The sequence below is a fragment of the Athene noctua genome, chromosome 2 (genome assembly GCF_965140245.1).
Source record: "Athene noctua chromosome 2, bAthNoc1.hap1.1, whole genome shotgun sequence".
NCBI classification, from domain to species: Eukaryota; Metazoa; Chordata; class Aves; order Strigiformes; family Strigidae; genus Athene; species Athene noctua.
Genome location: NC_134038.1, coordinates 20,162,747 through 20,186,028, shown reverse-complemented (window position 1 = coordinate 20,186,028; position 23,282 = coordinate 20,162,747). Strand labels below are relative to the sequence as shown.

Here is a 23,282-nt window from a genome sequence, read left to right as displayed (position 1 = left end):
TCTTTAAAACAAAGTACTGATGATGGCTTATTAAATGAAAGAAGTATGATAGATGTAATGGAAGAGTGTTAAAGCTTTTATATAGTATTTCTAGAAAAGTCAGTAACAGCTTTTTCAACCTGTTATAAAAAAACCCACTCTGAATCCACTGATTTAGGAAAAACTGCTTATGTTGATCACTTTTCTTTTTCAATTACATCTGATTTTGAGCAAGTGACAATACTTTTTGCCTTTGCAAATGATGTAAAACACCTAAGTTACAGGGATAATTCATGATTTCTGGATAACTAACACATTGCCATATTAGAAACAAAGTTGCAATCAAAATAGGAGGCAGAACTAGAAATAAGTATGTGTTAAAAAGCCTATGTGTTCCTCCACTTTGGATTTAGGATAAGCATGTTAACCTGGTTCCACCTTCTGTTTTAAAAACAACTGATATTAATTTTAATTGTGGCTGTTGCTGACTTGTAAGCTATACTTGGCTGAAAACAATATTATTTGCAATATACATTGAACTAATATATGGCCAGGCACATTTGTAATGAGACACCTCGCTGATGTTTCTGAATACACATTCCTTTTTATACATATGCAAACATGTTTCCTTTGCAAAACAGCACTGTATTGTGTATTAGGACAAGGATGGCTTATTTCACAGTCCAGTGGAACTGAAACTCATGACAAGGTATTAAACAAGCATTATTTTCTGAAGATTACAACGGACCCACCAGTTCTATGGAAGACTATTACTTCAATTTACTGCACATAAACATGCAAATTAGTGCCTGTTGTAAAATTCTTTATCTAGTTAATCTGCTAAGAAAGAAATTTACACACTTTAGTGCCCTTCTAATTAAGGAATGCATTGGGTGTCCATGTTGTGCTGACAGTGGGGAGCTGCAGGGGCTGCCCCATGCTGGACACAGCCGCTTCCAACTGGCTCCAGTGGACTTGCCACAGGGCAGAGCTGCGCCTGCCAGCCAATGTCGTGGTGTGGAGCAGAGGTTTACCTGCAGCCCTTGGAGAAGATCATGGGGAAGCAGGTTGTCCCCCAGCAGCCTATGGAGAACCACAGCGGGTCAGATATCCACAATGCAGCCCATGGAAAACCCATGTGGGAGCAAGTTGCCTAGTAGGAGCTTTGTGTGACTTTGTATCTCGTCATCCTACTCTAGTTTTAACTGGCAATAAATTAAATTAATTTCCCCAAAGTCAAGTCTACTTTGCCTGTGATGGTGACTGGTAAGTGATCTTCCTGTTTTTATCTCAATCCACAAGCTTTTCTGTTTTATTTTCTCCCCTTCCCGTTAAAGAGGGGGAGTGAGAGAGTGTCTGGGTGGGTGTCTGGCAGCCAGCCAAGGTTAACAAACCATAAGGAAAAGACACAAAAAATGAGATTGTAACATGCCACTGTTCACTGGCGTCTTTCCCTGACAAGTTCCTGTCTTTTAGATGTTCCTATTGGGAATCCAGATGATCTCAAAAGATTTGGAAGAAGTCCCAGAAGATTATTCTGTTTCAGCAAGAGTCTGCCAAAGGGTACAACTGCTTCTATGTTCTATGAAAAGTAAAGGAACTATTTTGCAGCTTTGGTTCTCAGCCTACCATCCTCTGGAAACCCGCATTTCCTGAAAAATCTAGAACTATCATTTCAGGATTTTTCTCAGCTTAGCCTTGGCCTCAGAATTTCCAACCTCAGAACCCTGCAGACTAAGGTACACTCTCTCTCTCTCTCGAAGAAAAAAAAAAAAAAAAAAAAAAAAAAAAAATCACACATCACCCTGTGTTTTCTTTTGTCGCACAAGGTTACAAGCCAGATTTCTTGGTAGCCCGACAACAGGTATCTTCCTTTCCACGCAGTCTTTTACTCCTTAATGACCAAGCACAATTGCATGTACCAGAAACAGTGTCCATGGAGCCATGTCTTTCCCCTCCAGAATGAGGAACAGCTTTGTAACGGAAACTAGTGTATCCATGCATCAAAATGACTCAAAAGAAAGAGAAAGTTTGACTACTTAAGAGCATAAATATAAAAGCAGAGAACTGTCATGTTTTTCAGACTTGGCCTAGCCTGCTCACACTCCATTTCAAGCTTGCCCAGGGCCACCAGCATCTCTTTGCCTCCAACAAATGATGGCCAGATTAACCTATTAGTCCATAGAGGCTTGCATTTCTAATTCTAACGCATACAGCTTCTTTGTCTCCTTATATCTGCAATGACTGTATTTTCAAATTAGCAAACAAACACCAAGTAAGGCAGGGGACAAAAAGCCAGCAACTAGAAGGGTCTACTCTTTTCTTCAGCTTGTCACTGTATCTATCTTCCCCATAATGGATGGAGATGCAACACTACTGCAATACTACTGCAATATTATTAATGAAAACATGTTGGAAACCTCAGTTAAAATCCTTTCATCCTTCCGGTGAACTGCATTTCTGCTAATCTACCTGTCTTCCTGGCAATAGCTTCCCCCCAGTTTTTGCATTCAGATCCTACTTGACAGATTTTCTACCTTATCTACCCCCCATCTTTTCAAATTTAATAATTTTTTTAAAAAGTTTATTCTTACCAGAGTCACTGTCAGATTCATAACCCTTCCAAACTGATCAATATAGTAGACATTATCCTGGTACCAGGAATCAAGGTGAAGATAATTATACATGCCAAAAGCACGCATGTGGTCAAGGGTGTACTGATCATCACGAAGTTTCACTTCTGCTACAGCTGGGGGGAAAAGAAAAACAAAATACCATTTTAACATTGATTTATTATTTAATAAATTAAAGTTCAAACTAATAATTTAAAAATAATCCTTCCTTAGTCCATAGATCTGGTTTATTTGAATAAAAATACATTATGTATACATAGTTCAAAATTTCACCATAAACTTGGAAAGGTCACCCACACTGAAGGTCACTACAGTCACTCACTGTGATCGTGTAATAAGTACAACCATTTACAGTGGCCTATTGTGGTGGGTTGACCCTGGCTGGAGACAGGTGACCACCAAGTGGCTCTATCACTCCCCTCTGCAGCTGGACAGGGGAGAGAAAATATAACAGAAGTCTTATGGGTCAAGATGAGGGCAAGGAGAGATCATTCAGCAATTACTGTCATGGACAAAACAGACTCAACTTGGGGAAACTAATTTATTACAAATCAAAGCAGAGTAGGATAATGAGAAATAAAACCAAATCTTAGAACACCTTCCCCCCACCAGTCCCTTCTTCCTGGGTTTAATTTACTCCTGGTTTTCTCTACCTCCTCCCCCCGAGAGGTGCAGGGGGATGGAGAATGGGGGTTACAATCAGTTCATCGCACGTTGCCTCTGCTGTGTCTTCCTCTTCATGGGAGGTCTCCTCACACTCTTCCCCTGCTCCGGTGTGGGGACCCTCCCATGACAGACAGTCCTACGCAAACTTCTCCAACATGAGTCCTTCCCACAGGCTTCTTCACAAACTGCTCCAGTGTGGGTCACTCCCACGGGGTGCAGTCCTTCAGGAACAGACTGCTCCAGCGTGGGTCCCCCACAGGGTCACCAGTCCTGCCAGCAAACCTGCTCCAGCGTCGGCTCCTCTCTCCATGAGTTCACAGGCACTGCCAGGAGCCTGCTCCAGCATGGGCTTCCCACAGGGTCCAGACTCTTTCAGGTGCATCCACCTGCTCTAGCATGGGCTCTTCCACAGTCTGCAGGTGGAGATCTGCTCCACCATTAACCTCCACAGGCTCAGGTCACAGCTGCCTCACCATGGGCTGCACCACGGCTGCAGGGGAATCTCTGCTCCAGCACCTGGAGCACCTCCTCCCCCTCCTTCTTCACTGACCGTGGTGTCTGCAGGGCTGTTTCTCCAACATATTCTCACTCCTCTCCTCTTACGCAGTTGCACAGTTTTTCCTCTTCTTAAATATGTTATCCCAGAGGTGCTACCACCATCACTGATGGGCTCGGCCTTGGCCAGCGGTGCGTCTGTCTTGGAGCTGGCTGGCATTGGCTCTGTCAGACAGGGGGGAAGCTTCTGGCAGCTTCTCACAGAAGACACCACTGTAGCCCACCCCACTATCAAAACCCAATACACCTATACTGTCTCCTCCCATCATGTGTTGAGATCCAATTTGTCAATAACCCTCACAAGATGAAACACACATGCAACAACCATGTAAAACATACTTTTAAGTCTGCTTGGGAAGAGCACACATCATTCCTGATACATACATGGTGTTACAGTAAGGGGGAAAAAAGTCTGCTCAATGGTAACTCCAAGAAAAAAAAACAGGCAAAAGAAATATCCCGTCTAACTACATGGATTTCATAGCCTTAAATTCTGAATCAAGCTATCAACACTTGCAAGGAAAAATATTAAAACAGTACAAAGTAGAATTAATACATGGTCATTTAAAAAAAAAAAAAGTCTTTAGTACTCCCACTGAGGTTGAAATCTCGAGGAATGTCCACACCATCAAAATTGCAGACTAAGCTTTTTCTAACTGAAAGAGGCCACAAGGAACAGCTGTTCACTATAATGGTACCTTCTTCAAGGCAAGAAGCATGCTACCTACAATCATCCACTTGAGCAAGATTTTTCCACGTAGAAATCCTCTCCTCAGCTACCAGTAATCAGAACTGAGGTTATCTTTCTAAGACTAACCAAGTTTTTATTTGAACTAGATTCAGCAATTTCTTCCTACTCTGTATCTATATAGAGACCAAGGAGCTATAGTCCCAACATATCAAAATGCAGAAAATGCTCAAGTTTTAGCGAAGATATTAGCAGAGGTCTAGTCCATCCTTCTACAAATAGTCTCAGACAGACTGGAGCTCCAGTTAACTCTCTACTACAGTCATCCCAGGGTCCTCAGCTTCCCCGCAGGAAGTTTATCTTGAACTTCACACAGCAAGCAAAATCCTTTAGAACACTGGTTCTCAACCTGTGGTCCGCAGACACCGGGGGGGCTGCAACGTCATCACAGGGTGTCCGTGAAGGCTTAAAGCAGGAGTGGAGAACATCCAGCCCAGAAACATTTGGTTTGGCCCACAGCAAGCACTATGCCTCCTTCTCTCACAGCCTCCTCTCCTCAATGCTCCTCTCATACTCAAGCCCCTTCCCCTGCCTGCCCTGACATGCTAATATATTCAGTGCTAGTATGGTTTGTGGGACCCACTTTTACTAGGCGGTTTTTCTCTTAAAGACATTTTCTTAACCCAACAGCCCTCTTTAGGGCCACAACGGGGCTTAAGTCCGTTCCTCCAAGTGGTGGCCCTGGGCCCATAAACAAAAATATATGGTGATTGAACACAGACAAACAAGGCGGGAGGTGAGAAAAATTGTAAAAAGTTTTCATCAAATTTTCATGTAAAAACTGGCATCAAATTCAGAATTAGCATGTTAAAATACCATAATACGGGCCATTTGAGCAAGAAGAGTGTTGATGCTATTATTTTAAATTCATATGGAATCATTGCAATGAACATATTATGAGTGTGTGCATTAACAGATTAACTTATTTCCCCTTCTCTCCAAATTTGAAGATCCTTCATGAGAAAATTGAAATAAATATTTGATGCAGTCTAGTGCTTTCAATCTTGAATTAAGTCCTGGTGGTCCATGGCCACAGAAGATATTTAAAGGGGGTCTGTGGTGAAGGGAAGGTTGAGAACCTCTGCTTTAGAAAGTTATAAGTAAACTCTGTGAGCCCACAATGATTAGCCTTCAAACCCGGAGTATGGGTAAAGCACCTCAAGGCTGATATTTCTCATGGCAACAGGTATTTTAGTTCCTACTTCTTCAGCTTCCACTTTCTTCTCTTTTCTGCTCAGAAACAGGGCAAAGCTATTTCCAGTATTTCACTTCCATCCACCCCTGTAACAGAAGCCCTTCACAAGTCTATGCAGCAGTCCTCATCTTAGATTTCTTACACTCTTCTTTAGCATCTACTTAACACCTACTGAAGAAGCAGTAGTTTATTCTACTCTGTCAGAACACCAATTACTGCAAACAGTAGTTCATTTTGCAGAGCAATCAGCGCCAGTGCAATAGCTAACACAATACCATTAATCAGATAGTCAGTAAATGGCTCAGAACTGACCCCTCATTAGAGATACTGGCTATTAACATAAAAGTGGCTATAGGAAACAGTACAAGATTATACTGTCTGATTAATAAAAAATCCAGTCATACTATACAAAATGCTTGCAAAATGACAGTATAATTAGCAATTAGTCTCCTAATCACTGTTGATAATGTGCAAACCAACAGCATTAATTCCACTCAGCATAAAAAAATCATTATTCATATTCAGCACACAGGAGGGATTTCCATACCTCTGCAATTAATAAATTACTGTTCCTCAAGTCATGGCCCTTAAAAAAAAAGCTAGAATATCAACAAAGAAGTGAGAAGAAAATACACCTGTCATATTGGGAGAGACTGCTACCCATTCCAATTTCTACTTTAACTAATTAGAATATTTTACAGTAAATTACACTGTAAAAGAAATTAGAAGAATGTGTTGTGAAAACACGATTTAAAGCTGTTTGCACAATCACGCTTTATCAGAGATATTCTTCCCAACACCAAGAGATGACGTGAGTAAACAATTAAAACCAAACCCAAATATAATCCAGGATAATTATTTTCCAATGAAACCAAATACGTCATCTACTTCCTGTACAGCTACATTAACTGATCTTTTGAAATTAAAATACACATGCAGAAGCATGTAAAGCTTTTTTAGCAAACCTGAAGTTTTCTAGAAAACCTCAAATAGTCTTATTTTGTAAAGCTGCCTTTTTCCACTTCTCTCCTCCCCCCCCTCCCCCTAGACCCATTGCTACTGTCAGAATTGTAACTAAAACACATACAAATAGTGAAAACAGTCCAAACTAGATGCTTCCTAAAGCAAATGTATAAGCTTTCAAGAAAATTATTGGAACAATATACTATTGATTAGCTGACTGTAAGGTGACAAATTTCTAAAACCTGGAAGAACATAAATAAATCCTCTATCCTTTAGCCTGTAGTCCTGACAAGCCCTGAATAATAAAGGGTCAGGAATAGGAGATCCAAATCCCTTGCATAATTGCAGTATGTAATTAATTCTTCATAAGTAGAACTCAGAAACTATACAATCTGTAGGTGATTTTAAACCAGGAAATTAAACAAATGTGTATTGTAATGTCATGATACACTTCAAATAAGGTTAACAACTGCTTGCAGAATGTATCTTGTACAGGTAGCTCTCTGCTAAGACGTAATTAAAATATTCCATCCTCAATTAATTGAAACCCATTTTGTCATCAAGTGAAATCTGTGCACAAATGCCACTTGCTATCACATACCATGTGCTCAGATAGTTTACAGAAGGTTTTACACTAGGATGAAGTTCATTCCTTCCTTTCTACAGTCTTCTAGGTTCAAGTTTTCTTGATGGTCCTTGGACAAATGAGGAGAAAACCAACAGAGCTGAGTGCAAAAAAAAATAAGGGACAAAAGAGAGAAGAAATGAAGACTTTTAATAAAGTCAATTCAGAAAAAGAGAAGTTAATATAAAGGGAAAAGAAGAAATACTTCAATCATATTATCACCTTATTCAGTCACAGTTACAAAGTTTTAGTTTTTTGTTTGGTTGTTTGGTCCAGATGTTTTACTAATTGTTTTTTTTGCTATTTGGTCTGAGGTTGTGGGGATTTTTTGTCTGTTTGGTTGGTTTTTTGTTTTCTTTTGTTTTTTAAGAGTCAGACTAATTTGCTAGCTTCAGTTTTTCAGGTTCAATTAACAAGCAGCAGTTAACAACAGCAATTCAACAGAATGATACATGGCCTCCTTGAAATTTCTGATAAATATATCTGCTCTATTAAAACACAGGAATATTTACTCATACTCCATCATACCAGAAAAGAGAGCAAATATAAAGAATGTATAAATTAAATCTCAGCTTTCAATATTATTTCCCAGCAACCCTATTTAGGTGGTATATTTCAGACCAGTAAAAAAAAAAAAAAAAAAGCCACCTTTCTAGAATTGTATTTATCTCCACCTCCATACTTGAAAAAAAAAGACTCAAAATGGTTCAAAGATAATTTTCACTCACACCGCCTTTACTTAAAAGCAAAAACACTAAATACAAAGAAACTCAAGAATCAACAGGAGTAAGACGTGCTAACCTAACTGGATCTTATTCTAATTATTACTCCGCACTGCAAAAAAAAAATCCCCTCTGAATAAAGAACACTATCAAGGGACTTATACTTTAAATGAACAGTGAAATCTTAGATCTGCCATCAAACACTAAGTAGCTGAAATGGGGGGGGGGGGGGGGGAAAAGTAGAGAACAAAGGGTGAGAGATGCCCCCCCCCCCCCCCCCCCCCCCCCCTTTTTAGATGTTTTACTGAATACATAAAAACAACTTTACAATATCGGAAAATATGTAAAAAAATTTTATCAACATATTGTTTTGGGTCATTGAATGTTACATGCTTGTAAGTCATACTTTGTTTTGCAATGCCACCCAGTGGACACAATTTAGTACTTCATACACATTTATCTACTAGTAGAAGAGATCACATTAATTTATTTTCTAGTATGAGGGATAGAAGGATCTTTAAATGCTAACAAATCTATTTTAAAAATATGTTTTTACTGTTAATGGCAGCATCATCTCATTGCAGTCGTTAAATAAAAGTGCAAGGTTTGTTTATTCTACTGCAATGTGTTAGTAAACTAAACACAAAAATTTACTGTTCAGTAAACACATAGCTTGCTGAAAACAAGAACAGGCAGACAGATACCATGCAATGAAGTATTTTTCTGCCTAATCAAAATACTTACACACGTGTGAAAAGTAAATTACATCTATCATGCACTAAACTGAACAAAAAAATTGAATGAGATCCAAAAACTAGTAAGGCATTTGTGAAAGTACCGTTACAACAATGCCTGGATTTATAAGCTGACTTGTGCCAGCTGCAAGAACCATTTTAACAACAGTTCCAAGGCAGAACCTGCCTCTATATTATCTTTTTCTTTCTTAAGAAATTGAAGTACAACACAAGAAGAGATACACATGTGCCTGAGACTTAAACCTAGATTTATGTACTACAGCTGTAAATTACAGAATCATCTAGGTTGGAAAAGACCTTGAAGATCATCCAGTCCAACCACTGACCTCACACTGACAGTTCCCAACTACACCAGATCCCTCAGCGCTATGTCAGCCCGACTCTTAAACACCTCCAGGGATGGGGAATCCATCACTGCCCTGAGCAGCCCATTCCAACGCCTAACAATCCATTCTGGAAATAAATACTTCCTAATATCCAGTCTAAACCTTCCCTGGTGCAAATTGAGGCCAGTACCTCTTGTCCTACCACTTGTTACTTGGCTCATCCCCAGCTCTCCGCACCCTCCTTTCAGGTAGTTGTAGAGGGAGATGAGGTCTCCCCTCAGCCTCCTCTTCTCCAGAGTAAAACGTCTGAAGGTGGCTCACAGTTACATTAAAGACTTTTTTCTATATTTAATTTTTCAAATGGAAATGGAAAATGCAAATGGGAATTTGTTTGAAACACATCAGTGCCTTTGGCTCCATAAAAAGACACAAACACATGTTTTCCAGGTAGCATTACTAATGGGCAGCTACTTTTCACTAAAGTACAGTGAATGGGTAACTACTTTTCACTGAAGTACAGACTTTCCAGTCTAAACATGCTGCAAATAGGGCAGTCATTTATTACACCATTTTTTAAAAGAAGTGATAAAAAAACCCCATAAATGCACATGGTGAAAGGAATGCACCGTCTGCATATTCTCCTGGCTTGCAATAGGAGCTCCATGTTTGAGTGAATGCTTACTATGCCTTTCAGCTGTTACTGTATCAAAAAGCATACACTACATCATATGTATAATGGTTCTGCCAAATAGACAAGATAGAGAGGAAAGGCATGAGAGATATCCACATTTAAAATTCTAAATTTTAAAATTTAAAAATTCTAAAATTTTAAATTCTAAGACTCTGGAAAAAAACAAAAAGGAGTCGTTACATCTGACCAGTGAAAGTCAAGAACACGGTTCTCATTCCTTTAAAAATGTTGTGCATCTCACACATGCTCCCTGTTGGAGACAAGGATTTGCCCCACAATCACTGTGTTGGGCTCTGCTGAGATCAGATCAGGTCAGAAGAGGTGACAGTAAATGAGACGCTCTTTGTTCTCTCCAAAGGTTCAGTGATCTAAAAGAAAAGCATTACAAAGCTCAATGCAAAGGAAGAATGTGAAAATAAGTTATGGGAATAAACTAAGGAAAATAAGGAGAAAAATAGACAAAATTTAGGATTAACAGTTTGGAATTAAAGGTATAATAGTGTGGGACTCTTTACTAGTTGAAACATGTTACCAGGATGAGAGATGTGAAAAGAGAATGACTGTGAAAGTTTAGATTAACTAGGACAGAACGGGTAGGAGTAGGGAAGAAATACAAGAACATACAAATCAGAGTATTTAAAAGGGAACATATCAAAATTTCACCATTCTTCTTCACTGTTACCATATATTTAAGAAATTCACTAGAAAATTCCCATCTACCACAGATCTAATAAATAAATAAATAAATAAATAAATAAATAAATAAAATGAATGTTTTAAATTTTTTCTGCTTCAGCTGCACATCTGACCACAGCAAATTCCTGGCAACCACAGTTTGACAGTTAAAGGCAAATCAGACCTGAATACTAAGTTTTACAAAACAGTCAGAAAATTAAGCTCATTGTAGTACACATGAGCATGACAACCACCACAAGCTGCCCCACAATACCACATGCTGCTATTCACCTGCTCCAGTAGTAGCCTGCTTAAACTCCATGTGTCAATTTTTTTTGGTCATTTTATTTTATAGCTAGCAGTGAAATTCATAAAAATGGATAATTATAAAAACATAGATTAAAATATTGACAAAGAAGATTAATGCTTAATACACAAGTTTGTAATAACACTGCATAAATACTTCAACTACAGCTGAGTTAACTCAGTTCTACTTAAGAAGGAACACCTATTTATTGTCACTTATTCAAGGTACTCTAAACCTCATGTGTTCATCTTACTGCCATGAAATTTGGGTTGCCATACAGGCAGAAGTTCAAATCCCAGGTCATTTGAGACAAGCACTGCTGAAATATCTTCCTGGAAAACAAACAAAAAAATCAACAGTCTTTTTACATTAATCTTCCAGATTCTACTATCACAGTTTTGCACACAGTTGTGAACAAAATCAGAAATCAGTCATGCTGAAAGTGTTCCTAAACATTTGACCTTTTTTAAAACTATTGTACTTTACTCACTCCCACTTTGAGGAAATAAAATCAAACTCTTCACTCAGTGACAAATATTAATTTAATAATCCACAAGCTACTGAGTTCTTCATCACATTCCTGAGACTTTTAATCTGCTCACAAATGTGCTGGAAAGCAGAAGTCAGTCCTTGGCCTTCTCACACAGTATTAATTTCTTCACCCATACAGTAATTTGAAAAAAACACAGCCTACACACCATCCACAGTCTCTACAATTCAACCCATTATTCCTGCGCAACATAAAAGTTACGTTACAGAAGGATGCCCTCAGGCTAACGCATATGTAGACCACTGACACCAGGAAATACAAAGTTCAGGTACAGAACATCTCTGTACTGTGAGGAAACTGCCTTGAAGTAAGCAGAAGAAAGCCAGCAAGCAGAGACAGCTGTATGGCCTGAGAACAGGCTCAAATATGGAACATAAAATATCTAGAAGATGGATATCGAGCCTGGTTTGGCTTATATTACATGTTACTAGTTTTAAAAAACAACAACAAAAAAGCTTTCCACTCTTCAGTGGACTGATCTTTATATACACATACACACACAGAGAACAGAGTAAGTGACTTGGTCTTAATGATTTTGTAGGACAGCCAAGTAAGTTATACTGGAGTCAGGGTCTTTGTGCTGTGGGAAGTGGAGACTGAAAAGAACATAGGCACACATACCAATCTTCTATCACACAAGTTACTGTAACTATTATTTAGAATATCCGAATAGACAAGGACTAGATCCGTCTCTCCAACTCCATCATTCAAACATTTTAATGAAAATCTCTAATCCTCATCTATTTCAAACAGGTGCACAACTTACTATCCAAGAACCACACAGCTTGCTTAACCATAAGTAGAGGATCAAACAAAGGACAAACTGAGAGACTACCTGCACTATGCCAACTGTTGCTATCTGACACAGCTGTAGTACGCTCCTAACATACATACACTCACATTTGGACTGTCGTTTGAAAGGTGACACCTAAATCAATCTGACATTAAAAATGTCAAAATATGTAACAAAAATGTTATTCTCATTAATTTTTCCAGTCCTATCATAGATACACATACACGATCACCTTAATCTCATTCACTCGTCCTTGAATAGACAATTCACATACAACTTCCATCTCACTGGTGACAATTCTCCACGGCAAACACGCCCTTCTGACCCACTGCTAATACAATGTATTCAACTCAAAACTAAACATAGTTAGTATGTTTATTTTATATTATATTTATATTATTTTATATAAACATAGTAACAGGTAACTCTGTAGATAAGTATATTGTTCAGTAAATTATGATGGAGAGGTCAACCCAAATTGCGCATAACTGTTCCAAAAAAGAAACGAATTCATCCACCTTACAAAAGGCCTAAATTGCACAAATAAAAAAGGTAGAACGCTGAGAGATTTCAGGGGGCATGGCTAGGGTTGTAGGCACATACCCAACATGACTTTGTGCTACTGTTCTTCTCAGTGAATTAACCCATTAATGGGCTCATACCTCAAATGTTAACACCTTGTAGAAAAAGCAGAGCGTGGAATGCATAGCCTGAAGATCCACCTCTGAACTGTGGGCAGAAAAAGGAAGAAAAATCGCTAATTTGCTAAAGTAAAAGATACTAACTCCATATATATTTCTCTAAATTGCATGTTCACCATCAGGCTCATACATAGTACTGCTCTGAACTCAGCTGGTCATCTGGCCTTACCACGTGTGCACAAGCCAGACCAGATCCAGCACACAGATTTTTCTTACCCATATAGAAACTAAGTTTAAACTCACAGGAGCAGACAGCTGTAAGGCAGTGATTTCACCACAGACAGAGACCTTGCTCTACCATGAAGCCACATAAGACTGGGAGGGGCGGAGCAATAACAACGCCTTACACAATTATAACGAGAAAAACCGAGACGAAACGTCGAGTCTCTCAAACACCCGCCGTTCCCGACAGGGGACAAGTGCGCGGGCCTCCCGGTAAGGCGGCCGGGCTTCCCGCAGCTCAGGGCGCGCTTGGACCGCGGGCCGGGCCGTGGAGCACCGCAAGAGGACGAAGGGAAAGGCGGCCAGAGCCGGTACCCCCGCTGCCTGAGGGGCCGGCCGGGCCGCAGGGCGACGGGGAGGCCCAGCGGGCTCACCTCCCCCTCCCCGCGCCGCGCGGGCCGCCGGACCCAGCCCCGCTCCTCACCCGCGTCGAGCCCCAGCTGGTAGCAGGCCAGCGGCTCCAGGGACAGCTTGTAGCCCTCGAACTTGGGGTCCAGGAGCAGGCGCTTGGCCTGCAGGGAGCAGTGGGCGGCGCCCGCCATGCCGCGGCTCCGGGGACAACTTCGGGAAGGGGCGGCAGCTCGGCGGCCCCTCGGGCGACGCGCGGAGCCGCCGCGGAGCACCACGGGCCGGGCCGGGCCGGGCCGGGCGGCAGCGGCGGGGCAGGCTGGGAGCGGTAGTGCAGGCCGAGAGCGGCTCGGGAGCCGCCGCCGCGCTGCCGGCACCTTCCCAGACTACCTCTCCCGGCGGCGCCCGCGGGAGCGGGGCAGCCGCGGCTGCTGCGTCTGGACGGCGGCTCCGCCTCCTGCCGCCGGGGACTGGCGGCGCCGCGGCGGGGTGAGGCGGGAGCGCGCTGGGCCCAGGCCTGGGCCTGCCGGCGCCTTTCCCCGCGCCTGCCTCCTCGCTCCGGCCGCGGCGGGGGGGCCGCTGGGGGGGCCGGGCGGGTGAGGCGCCGGGCGGCAGGGCCGGCCTGCGGGGAGGCCGCGCTGGCGGGGGGGGCCCGCGCCCGGGCAAGCGGCCCAGTGGCCTCCCGGTGCCGCCGGGGGCATGGCGTGTTCCGGTGCTCTGTGTGCACCCTCGTCCCCTGAGCTGGTCACACACTGGCGCTCCGGTCACAGGCTGCCGCCATGTGTAAATAAATGGACGTGGCACTGCGTGTACTTCTGTACAAGTGACTTCTTTTTGTCGTGTCAGTGTCACCAGTAGTTGTTAAAACTCTCTTCTGCTCTGTGTAGGTTTGTGAGAAACCTTGGTTTCCAAAATGAATAAAGATGCCCAGATGAGAGCAACCATTAACCAAAAGCTAATAGAAACAGGAGAGCGAGAACGGTAAGTAGGCTTTCTGCTCCTTGCCAGTAAGAGGCTTTAAATGTTACCAAACCCGAACTGTACCTAGAAGTAAAGATTAAGTAAGTTTAACTCCTAATTGTCTAAATCCGTGCATGTGAAAGTCTTGTGCATCACGTGAAGCTGTGTATTAAATAAAACCCCAAACCCCTTATTTTTGCCTTTTGAACAGTTATTTTAGTTTTACACTTGAGAAGCTGGAAAAATAAAGGATGTGTGGTTGGCTTATGAACGCTAAAGGTTGTTTTTATTCCAGTATTTTCAGTTGGAAAGCTCTTGGTTCATATAAAAATCGCCATTAAATGCAATTTGTCACAGTTAAATCATATTTCCTGATAAAGAGAATGAGACAAAACTTTCCTTTTTTGCTTTTACGTTTTTCTTGTGTTCCTCCCTCTTCTGCTGTTAGGGAAAGAAATATACAGTGGAACACATAGAACAGCACTTGTGCAAGTCATTGTAGAGATCCCAATAAAGGCAAATAAGTACATTACGCAATGTCATGTGGCAGCTAGTTTTTGGCCTTCTGTTGTCTCTTCAGTATGTTCTATTTGCTTTGTTTTTACGTATCGCTAGTGTGTTTATGACATTCTCCTTATCATTTCCCTGTATTTGTTACACCATGTACCAAAAGATCTATTTCCTTCATTTTTCAAGGCCTGTACAAGGAAGGAGTCATCTTCCTAGGTCATAACACAGCCCTGTACCTTAGGTAACCTTTTGTAGACTGACATGGTGTCTGTGCTCTACTTCTTTCCTGGTTGTGACCAGCCCCTTGGAGATTGCAGAGCTTCAGCAGACCAGGCAATTTCTTGAAATGGTATTGGGACCTATTTTATTCTAATTTAAGAGTAAGAAGAGTTTTGACAAGATGCCAAAAGCTGTATTATAAACAAGCTTTATCAGAGCTGTACTATGATCAGAGAGAGCGCTCAGATTTCTTAAACTAAGAAATACCCAGAATCAGTGAATGTCACCTGTATTGTTACTCTGCTTTTTGTTACCAGTTCATCTGCCCTCTTCACAATTCACTGGGTAAAAGAGATTAGACCTACACAGTTCAGCCTCTTGCTGCAATCCTTTCATTCATAAAACCACAATTTTGGTAGAGTTATTTAGGATGGTACAAGGTAAGTAGGCTTGCTAGCTGATGGAATAAAGGATAAAGATACTAAAGCTTATTTTATCATATCTTACTTTAATTTTCCCTTCTTCTGTTTTGCAGTACTAATTTTCACTTTCTTAGCTAGCTTTCAGTATTTTCTTTTGATATATGGAGTAGATGTATCATTGCAGCAGATTGTTGTTTGTCTTCTCCATGTAGTGCCTGATTCTTTGTTGCTTATGCTTATAATTGCTGATCACACTTAGGAAGATAAGATATACGGTCCCTTCATCTTCACTCAACATGCGGTAAAGTGTAACTGGGGAGAGAAACCTGCAGTTGAAGACAGTATAGCAGAGAGTTCTCCTTTTAGAAAGGAGGGGGGAAGGATTTGTTTGTTTATTTTTAAGGCCTGGTTTCAGGTGAATTATTTTAACTTTGAAAGTTACCATACATTTGCTAACAGAGTAGACTTCGGCAGTTCAAGTGATTCAAGGGCTTCTACCTCTTTTCTGTGGCTGCAGCATCAATGCTGCCTGAAGAAATACTGTGAATTAGCTTCTGAGCCACCAATTCCTCATAGTCTAACATGGTAAACTGAAATTGGTACTCATTCAGGTTAGGATTCACATACTGTTCAGTCACTTCTGCTGCTGGTCTGGGAGTTCTGCTATGAGTAGTAATTGTAGGCTTAACTTTTACACTGAAGCATATTTGCACTGTCAGGAATGTTCGTTTTTTCTAACAAGTTTGTATATTGTCTTAACAGCCTTAAGGAGTTGCTGAGAGCCAAATTAATTGAATGCGGCTGGAAGGATCAGTTGAAGGCACATTGCAAAGGTAACAGTAGTCAAATAACTAATATCCTGTGTAATCAACTGAGGTTTTGGCCAAATAAAAGTCTCAGATTGCCCAACAGTCAATTTAAATGAGACTTGGGCAAGAGGAAAGTACTCTGGGCAATTGGTTTTACATGGAAGAAAGCATCTGATCATCTCGGCAAAATAATCTTGAAACTTCTTCTCTGATCTGAACCTTAATAAGCTTCTGAGAAAAATACTGGAATTGACTCCCTAAATACTAATTATGATAAATCTTTTTGTTTTGAGATGGCTTTCTTACCACAGGAGGATAAAAACCAAGATAAAGGAAAAATGGAGCAAATACAGTGGTACACAACTTAGAAACTTAAGAGAACTTTGTTGTCCACATATAGGAGATAAGGAAGTGCATTTGTACTCTTTCCGAATATGGTTCTTGAAAATAAGATCATGCATTTAGATGAGAGAAAACAAGCAGATGAACATCTAAATACTGAAATCTTTAGTTATGAGTTAAGCATTTAGCATTACTACAATTTACTGACTGTATATAACTATTATAAATAGTATTTAAGCATTTAGGAATATTAACACATGATGAAATTTCCTTACAGTGAATAACAAATCCCTTGAGCTTTTGCTTTAATTCTAATTTGGTCTGTTGTGCCTGGCAACTCAATATTCCATTACAAAGTTTTTCTTTTTGTAGGGCTGAGTGTGTTAAATTGTTTTCATAGGTGGATGTGCAGAGAAGGCTGAAATACCTGCTTGCAGTTGGCTGCCTGATGCCACTGCCAGAGATTACCTATTTCAGTAGTACAGATAGCGAAACGGATGTTTATCTGCCTTCTCAACTATACACTTTATATTCTGCTATAGTAAAGTTATGTAGAATTATTTGATGTACATTAGTGCTTTGAACTGTAACTGCAGCTGCTGAGAATGCAAATAGAAGTTCATTTGTCCCTGTTAAGGTCCTAATAACCTCCAAAAGAAAGGACAGAGAGGGTGGGTTTTTGTTGTTGTTTTGTTGAGGTGGGAGTGGCAGGTTTTTGGTAGCTTGTTCTAGACCCTCTTGCCATTGTGGATTAGGGCCAATAATTGAGCAATCCAGGATTGTCTCCTACAGGGAATTCAGCCAAGGAGAAGAGTTCACAAATAGTTCATGTGATATCAGTTCAGAAAACGTATGTCCTGGAGACAGTCCATCCTATGTACTGACATGCGGTTAAAAACATTCATGTTTAGACAAAATAGTTTAGGTTTATGCTACTGAATTGAGGTTTCTTCTCAGCATTGACTTCTGCATTTTCAGTAATCTTCAAGACACTCTAAATAAACGATTGTTTAAATACTGGTATGTATTAATCATACAGTGTATCTTAATCATAGCTTTTATTTTGCTGTAGGTGCATATCTATCTTTCAGATATGCTTTTTTACTTTGCTGAGATCTATAGAAAGATGTTTAAACCCGTTAGAAAGAGTAGTATTTACTGTCTCTGTGCTCTTCCTTGTGTGTTCCAAAGTCTTTTTCCAGTTGCATCTCTTTCTCACTATTATGTAAACAATGTGTTTGAAGAGATAAAGAGGACCAACTTGGGAACTGCTGCAACACTCTAGTAATATGCACATCTAGTAATGCTCAGCTAAGCTTAAACTTTGCAATGTTTGACTTTAATATACGAGCTGATCAAGATGCATCAGTAGTGATGAGTTCCTATCCTTAAACCTATGGTATGAATGAGAGACTAAATCCACTGTACAGTGCAGTAGGTACTGAGTTAATAACCTACATTTAGGTCACGTGGTACTTCGTATTCTTTGATGACCTATGCATGCAGGTTTTGTCTCTTAATCATTGGTACAGGTTTTGTCTTCTAATGAATGGATTAAAAGACTTAAAATACTGGTCTTGGTCTTCCCCAGATGTCATTAAAGAAAAAGGATTAGAGCATGTTACTGTTGATGATTTGGTGGCAGAAATCACTCCCAAAGGCAGAGGTAAGAAAACGCAAGCATGGGTGTGGTAGTACATCAATAAACATACCTCTCTGTATTTCATTAATATTTTGAAAGCAGCATTATGAACTTGCCTGTGTTGGATTCAAGGAAAAATATTAATATCTTGATATTAACTAGAAATTCAACGTGAATTTGTATTGTGTAACAGCCATTCAAAATCTGTCATGAGCTCTGTGTGTAGACTACTTTTGCAGGTTACATTATTTAGTCATGAGTCTGTATTCATTTTTATAATTGACTTGATCCCAAGAAAACGTGGGGTACACAGCAGACATGGAAAATTCCAGTTCTTTTTAAGATGGAAGATCAGAACTAACGGTACTAGTGTAATGGGAAGTGGGAAGAAAAAAGGACATAGCATACAGATACAGAAAAATTGAATATCTTAAGGAAATACTGCAGTCTTCTTTATACAGTTCTTTTTGGCCTCTCTAATAGGCTTTGGTGCTAGTGGGAGAAAAATCATTAGGTCTTAAATAAAAACAGGCCTTGAATATAACCTGCTGAAGACCCTTGCTCTGAGGTCATAGCTGAGATTATTTTTTTGTCTTAAATTTGTGAAGAAAAAAGGTAGGATAATCAAACTAGTTTCTGGTGATTATATCCTGTTTACTGTTGAACAGTCCTTTCCCTCAAACTTTTCTTGACTATGGCTAGGCAAAAACCTACCAGTAACAAGTGTTCTCAATAGACTTCAATTTCAGCCAACTGTAGATGGGAAAAATATAGATGTGCAATATGAAAATCAATTAGCTTCAGTTACTGTAGGTATTAACTGTAAGAACAAAGAAACAAGTTGTAAAAGGCTGATATTAGCATATTTTCCATTTTGTCTTTTTTACTTCTTGCTTCTTATTTGTGTTTCAGCCTTGGTACCAGACAGTGTAAAGAAAGAGCTCTTGCAAAGAATAAGAACCTTCCTTGCCCAGCATGCCAGTCTTTAACTTTGTCATTCATCTGGGATACAGTGTTTCTGTATTATCTCAATCATGTCAGGATTTGAATGCAGTTTACATTAAGGACGGAAAAACATTATTTTTTTTTGTATGATGAGTTGAAGTTTCTTTGCTCTGCATTGATTTCTTAAACTTGGTGTTATTTTAATAAAAAAAATTGTGGACTTGTGGTTCTGAGGCTTTTCTCTGTAAGTGTACTGTAATATGCTATCACCTATGCCAGTTTTTAATAATACATAATTTTATATTGTTGTGCAAATCTCAGATTTTCCAAAAAGAAGCATGATTAACAAGTATGCTAATGAGAAAAGCAGAAGGGGTAAGAAGATTTGTGGAAAATGGGATATGATACACTATCTGAGTAAGTAGCTGGACAGCATGAAAAAGTTAAGACTACATGAAACTGTTGGTGGCACTCCTCTCGGTACTTCTTTGCTAGAGTGAGTGGTTTGAAGTCTCTGACTTGTGTTGCAAATATTGACTCAGTAATTTATAAGAGTTTGAATTCTTCAAACAGAAAAAAGCAGTCCTGTCTTTCATGAGTAATTCTCTCTTCACATTTACTTTATTTAAAAAGAGTCACTATTCTGATCCATGACAGCTACTGCTTTCTAGCTTTGCTTGTATTACTGCTAATTTTTAATTACGTGACTTTTTGGGGCCTTTGGAAATTTAAGTGTAATACAACAATTTGCCAACATAAGTCTCTTAAGAGGATACATTTTAAATTCTTGTATCTGGGACTGCACCATCAGCCAGGTCTATAAATAGCTGCAAAAATAAAGATGAACAGAGAGGATCAGGAAAGGGACTTTGAAGTGAGAACGTTTAATTTTTGCCAGCTTCAATTTGAGGTGTCTAACAGATCATGAAGTGAAGGAGAAGCATAAGCAGAAACTGAATGAGCAGTTAGATGCTGTTGTGACTTGGCTACTGTGAAAAGTGAATTGACTCAACATAAATCTTCATACTTCTTAGAAGAATACTCTAAAAACTGTCACTTGGAGTGCAGCTCCAAAAGCTGTGCTTGCTCCTGTGGATTTGTGCCATTTCCCAGCCGTGCTGTGAGCTGTGCAGGGCGCACACACCTCACGTGTGGGGCAGGTTGGGGCTGCTTCCTCTCCCCACCCTCACCTGGTCTCCAGCCCCACTGCCACCCCCAGCCCCTCTCCTTTTGAAGAGAAAAATAACATGTCCTGCTGGAGTAAAGTGCGTCCTTCCCACGCTGTGCGGCGTGCTCCTGTGGCTGAGCTGCGCTAGTCACCTGTGCAGGGCTGGGATGAAACGGCAGCAGCAAGGCCATCCCTGCCAGGCTGCAGGTATTTTACTAACTTGTCTGCTCAGACTGCAAATTGGGGAACAGACGTGAGAGGAGAGTCTAGCAATACCTGAAGGTGAAGGCTGTCACTAGACAAAAGTCAGTATAAACAGGGCAATGCCGATGCTCAGTGGGACAGGATGTAATGGGTTGTGAACACCTTTTGTCTACACAAGACCAAGTTCCTACTGAGACTGGAACATTGCAGGAGCCAGGATCAGGGATCTGCTGCGGTATACAGGAACTCCTCCTGAGGGCCTTTTCTGTACTGTTCTATATCTACTTTCATGCCAGTTTGAGCATACTTGCTGTTTGTCATTGTGTCTACACTGTTAAATAACATGGGTGTTAAGTAATGGTGGATTTCAGAAAGGAGAAAATTATTTCTTCAACTTAAAAGTTGGTTTTTAAAAAGTTTATTTGCATTGAGTATGTTAATTCAGTGTTGGACTGCAACTTCATTTGCAATGGGTATGTTGTTTGAATTACATTTATGTATATTTATTCTGAGCTCTTAATTCTAGACCTGATTTACCCAATGCTAGTAACTGACAGGAGTACAGAAGGTTTCTTCACAAAGTCTAGCAGAATATACACTAGCTGAGTGTGTTTAATATATGGCAAGGCTGTAAAATATCTTCCATGTTCATACTCCTTTGTTCTTAGAAGTCTTTGCCGATGTTCTTTGATATTTTGCACGTGACTTTAAAAATCTTTGCTTGATGAATGGCTGCAGTGTGTTATGGGCACACAACAACTTGCTCCAGAGCTTCCACTTGATTTCCTTCACTGTGGTGGGAGAAGGCCAGACTTAAGGTATTCATACACCTAACTGTGGAAGGCTTGTTTTCTGATTAGTAAATGTTTGAGATTCCATCTAGAACATGACAGTTGAAGTCAGTTGCTGTAGCTGTGGTGTAGTTCTCTGTAGGCAGCTCATGCTTGGCCCAGAGTAAAGACTGAACACCGTATAAATATTCAGAACGTTGTGCTGACCAATCTGAAGTTAAAGACCTGACAAATGGTGCTTTCACATGCTTCCAAAACTAAGTTGTAAAGTTCTGCCCAGACCAGCTTAAAATGCAAGGGCATTCAGAGCTCAGAAGGAAGAGGAGAGAGTGACTGCCCTCCAGACACACCAGGGCTCCCATCTCAGGCTAACAGTGGCTGCTCTCTGACATAAACAGCCCCACACCACATGTTCCCACAGTGAGTTCTGTTAACCACACCAGCCCAGCCTCCATTCAGTAGCTAGGCAAAAGCATTGCTGACACCATGTGCAGAACCAAATTACACTGGGGCAGACTGGTCAGAGAGATCTTGATGGATCTTCTAAGAAATGAAGTTAGATTTGGGGTCATATCAGCAATGGGAGATGGTTTCTTGAGGAATAAATAGGTCCCCTTAGTAGCCTCATATATTTGTTTCAACTGCAGGTTTTAATCTTAGATGCACAGGGTGGTTTTGTTTTACAAACTGTTCTCTGCACAATTTCAGTTTCTACTCATCTGGCTGAGTATTGAAAACAATCGGTAACATTCAGGATTCAGCCAGAACATTATTGTTCTGTTGATGATTTTTTTCACACACTGAAAAGTAAGGTGATCTGTGCTATTAAAGGTTCCACATAGCATATGCAGACAGACAGATACATAACTACTTTTTCTGCAAAATTTCAGCATTTTCAATGTCATGAAATGCATCTGTTCCTTACAAAAGCAGACAGCACCAAGAACTAGAGAGCGAAGAAGTGACAATTAGGATTCATGTGCATTACCTCAGCTGTGGGCATATACTTCTTTTAGATGGTAGCCCTATACATACACTCTAGTAGCTGATTTAGCTTGGTCTGTAAATGTTTGTAAATTGGCATTGAAATAATAGATAACAGCTAGAGTAAATTGGTATAGTCCTGGATGTGCACTAATCCAAATTCTATGTGACAGTGAATTGAATAACCCTACTGCTGTCAATGAAAGACCATTAGAAAAAAAGTTAGTTTAGCCTTTCCCTTAGTCAGGCCCTAAGGGGTCTGAAATACACAATGAACTGAAACTGGTTAGATTCTAATTTGTTTGATAATTATTTCCCCATGAATACTTCTCCACATTGACATAGTCCAGCCAAATGTTATAAAACTGTAACACCACCAAGAAACTCTGCCGAGATGTGAAACTTACATCTTAGGTAGAACCTTATCATTTTGCCACTGCAGATTTTTCAATTGTTTGGGGGTTTTTTTGTATTCTTTTTTCTCATTCTTCTTCATTCTTGTTTACTGTCATAATGTTTCAGTAAAGAACTTTGTTACTTGGGGATCAAGTATGTCTGAAGTCTGTTTAAATCCAGTAGGAGCCCATCAGTGCTATTAAAAAATTACTGTTGCTTCTCAGTTCTCTCTGGAGGGTCCTTTGGGGTGACAGCTGTGCACTACATGGCCCATGTCCTCTTTCACATAATGGAATATGTTTAATTGTAGTGATTGTGGCACCCTGGTAGTTTGGCTTTAACTTGCTTAGTGATGATTGAGTTTTCACTGTACCAATGAAAAAATATCCAACGCTTTTACCTGCTGGCTTTCTTTAAATTTCTAAATATTTGCAGT

General features: G+C 40.3%; 2 protein-coding genes across 9 annotated transcripts in view; one reads left to right on the top strand and one right to left on the bottom strand.

Annotated features, from left to right (window-relative positions):
• The window catches only part of NUDCD1 (NudC domain containing 1), a 55,002-nt gene extending 41,260 nt beyond the window's left edge, over positions 1-13,742 (bottom strand). For 2 of the 4 annotated variants that reach the window (XM_074898523.1, XM_074898521.1), the window contains exons 1-2: positions 13,531-13,742; positions 2,574-2,728 (exon numbers count right to left, since the gene is read on the bottom strand). In XM_074898523.1, the coding sequence (XP_074754624.1) occupies positions 2,574-2,728; positions 13,531-13,648 (273 nt within the window). In that variant the 5' untranslated portion in view covers positions 13,649-13,742. Of the gene's footprint in view, positions 1-2,573; positions 2,729-7,340; positions 7,465-10,099; positions 10,227-13,530 lie in introns of all 4 variants that reach the window. The other 2 variants (XM_074898525.1, XM_074898524.1) reach the window with 2 other exon arrangements.
• On the top strand, positions 13,301-19,523 carry ENY2 (ENY2 transcription and export complex 2 subunit). Of its 5 annotated transcripts, none has more exons than XM_074898529.1 (5): positions 13,301-13,319; positions 14,342-14,435; positions 16,328-16,398; positions 18,308-18,382; positions 19,271-19,523. In XM_074898529.1, exons 2-5 carry the CDS (start codon positions 14,368-14,370, stop codon positions 19,345-19,347), a joined length of 291 nt encoding a protein of 96 aa, XP_074754630.1. In that variant the 5' UTR covers positions 13,301-13,319; positions 14,342-14,367; the 3' UTR covers positions 19,348-19,523. The 5 variants fall into 5 exon arrangements, with proteins under 5 accessions (XP_074754630.1, XP_074754627.1, XP_074754629.1 ...); XM_074898526.1 differs by lacking the exon at positions 13,301-13,319 and adding an exon at positions 13,835-13,943; XM_074898528.1 differs by lacking the exon at positions 13,301-13,319 and adding an exon at positions 13,958-14,050.
• Positions 19,524-23,282: the final 3,759 nt, after the last annotated feature.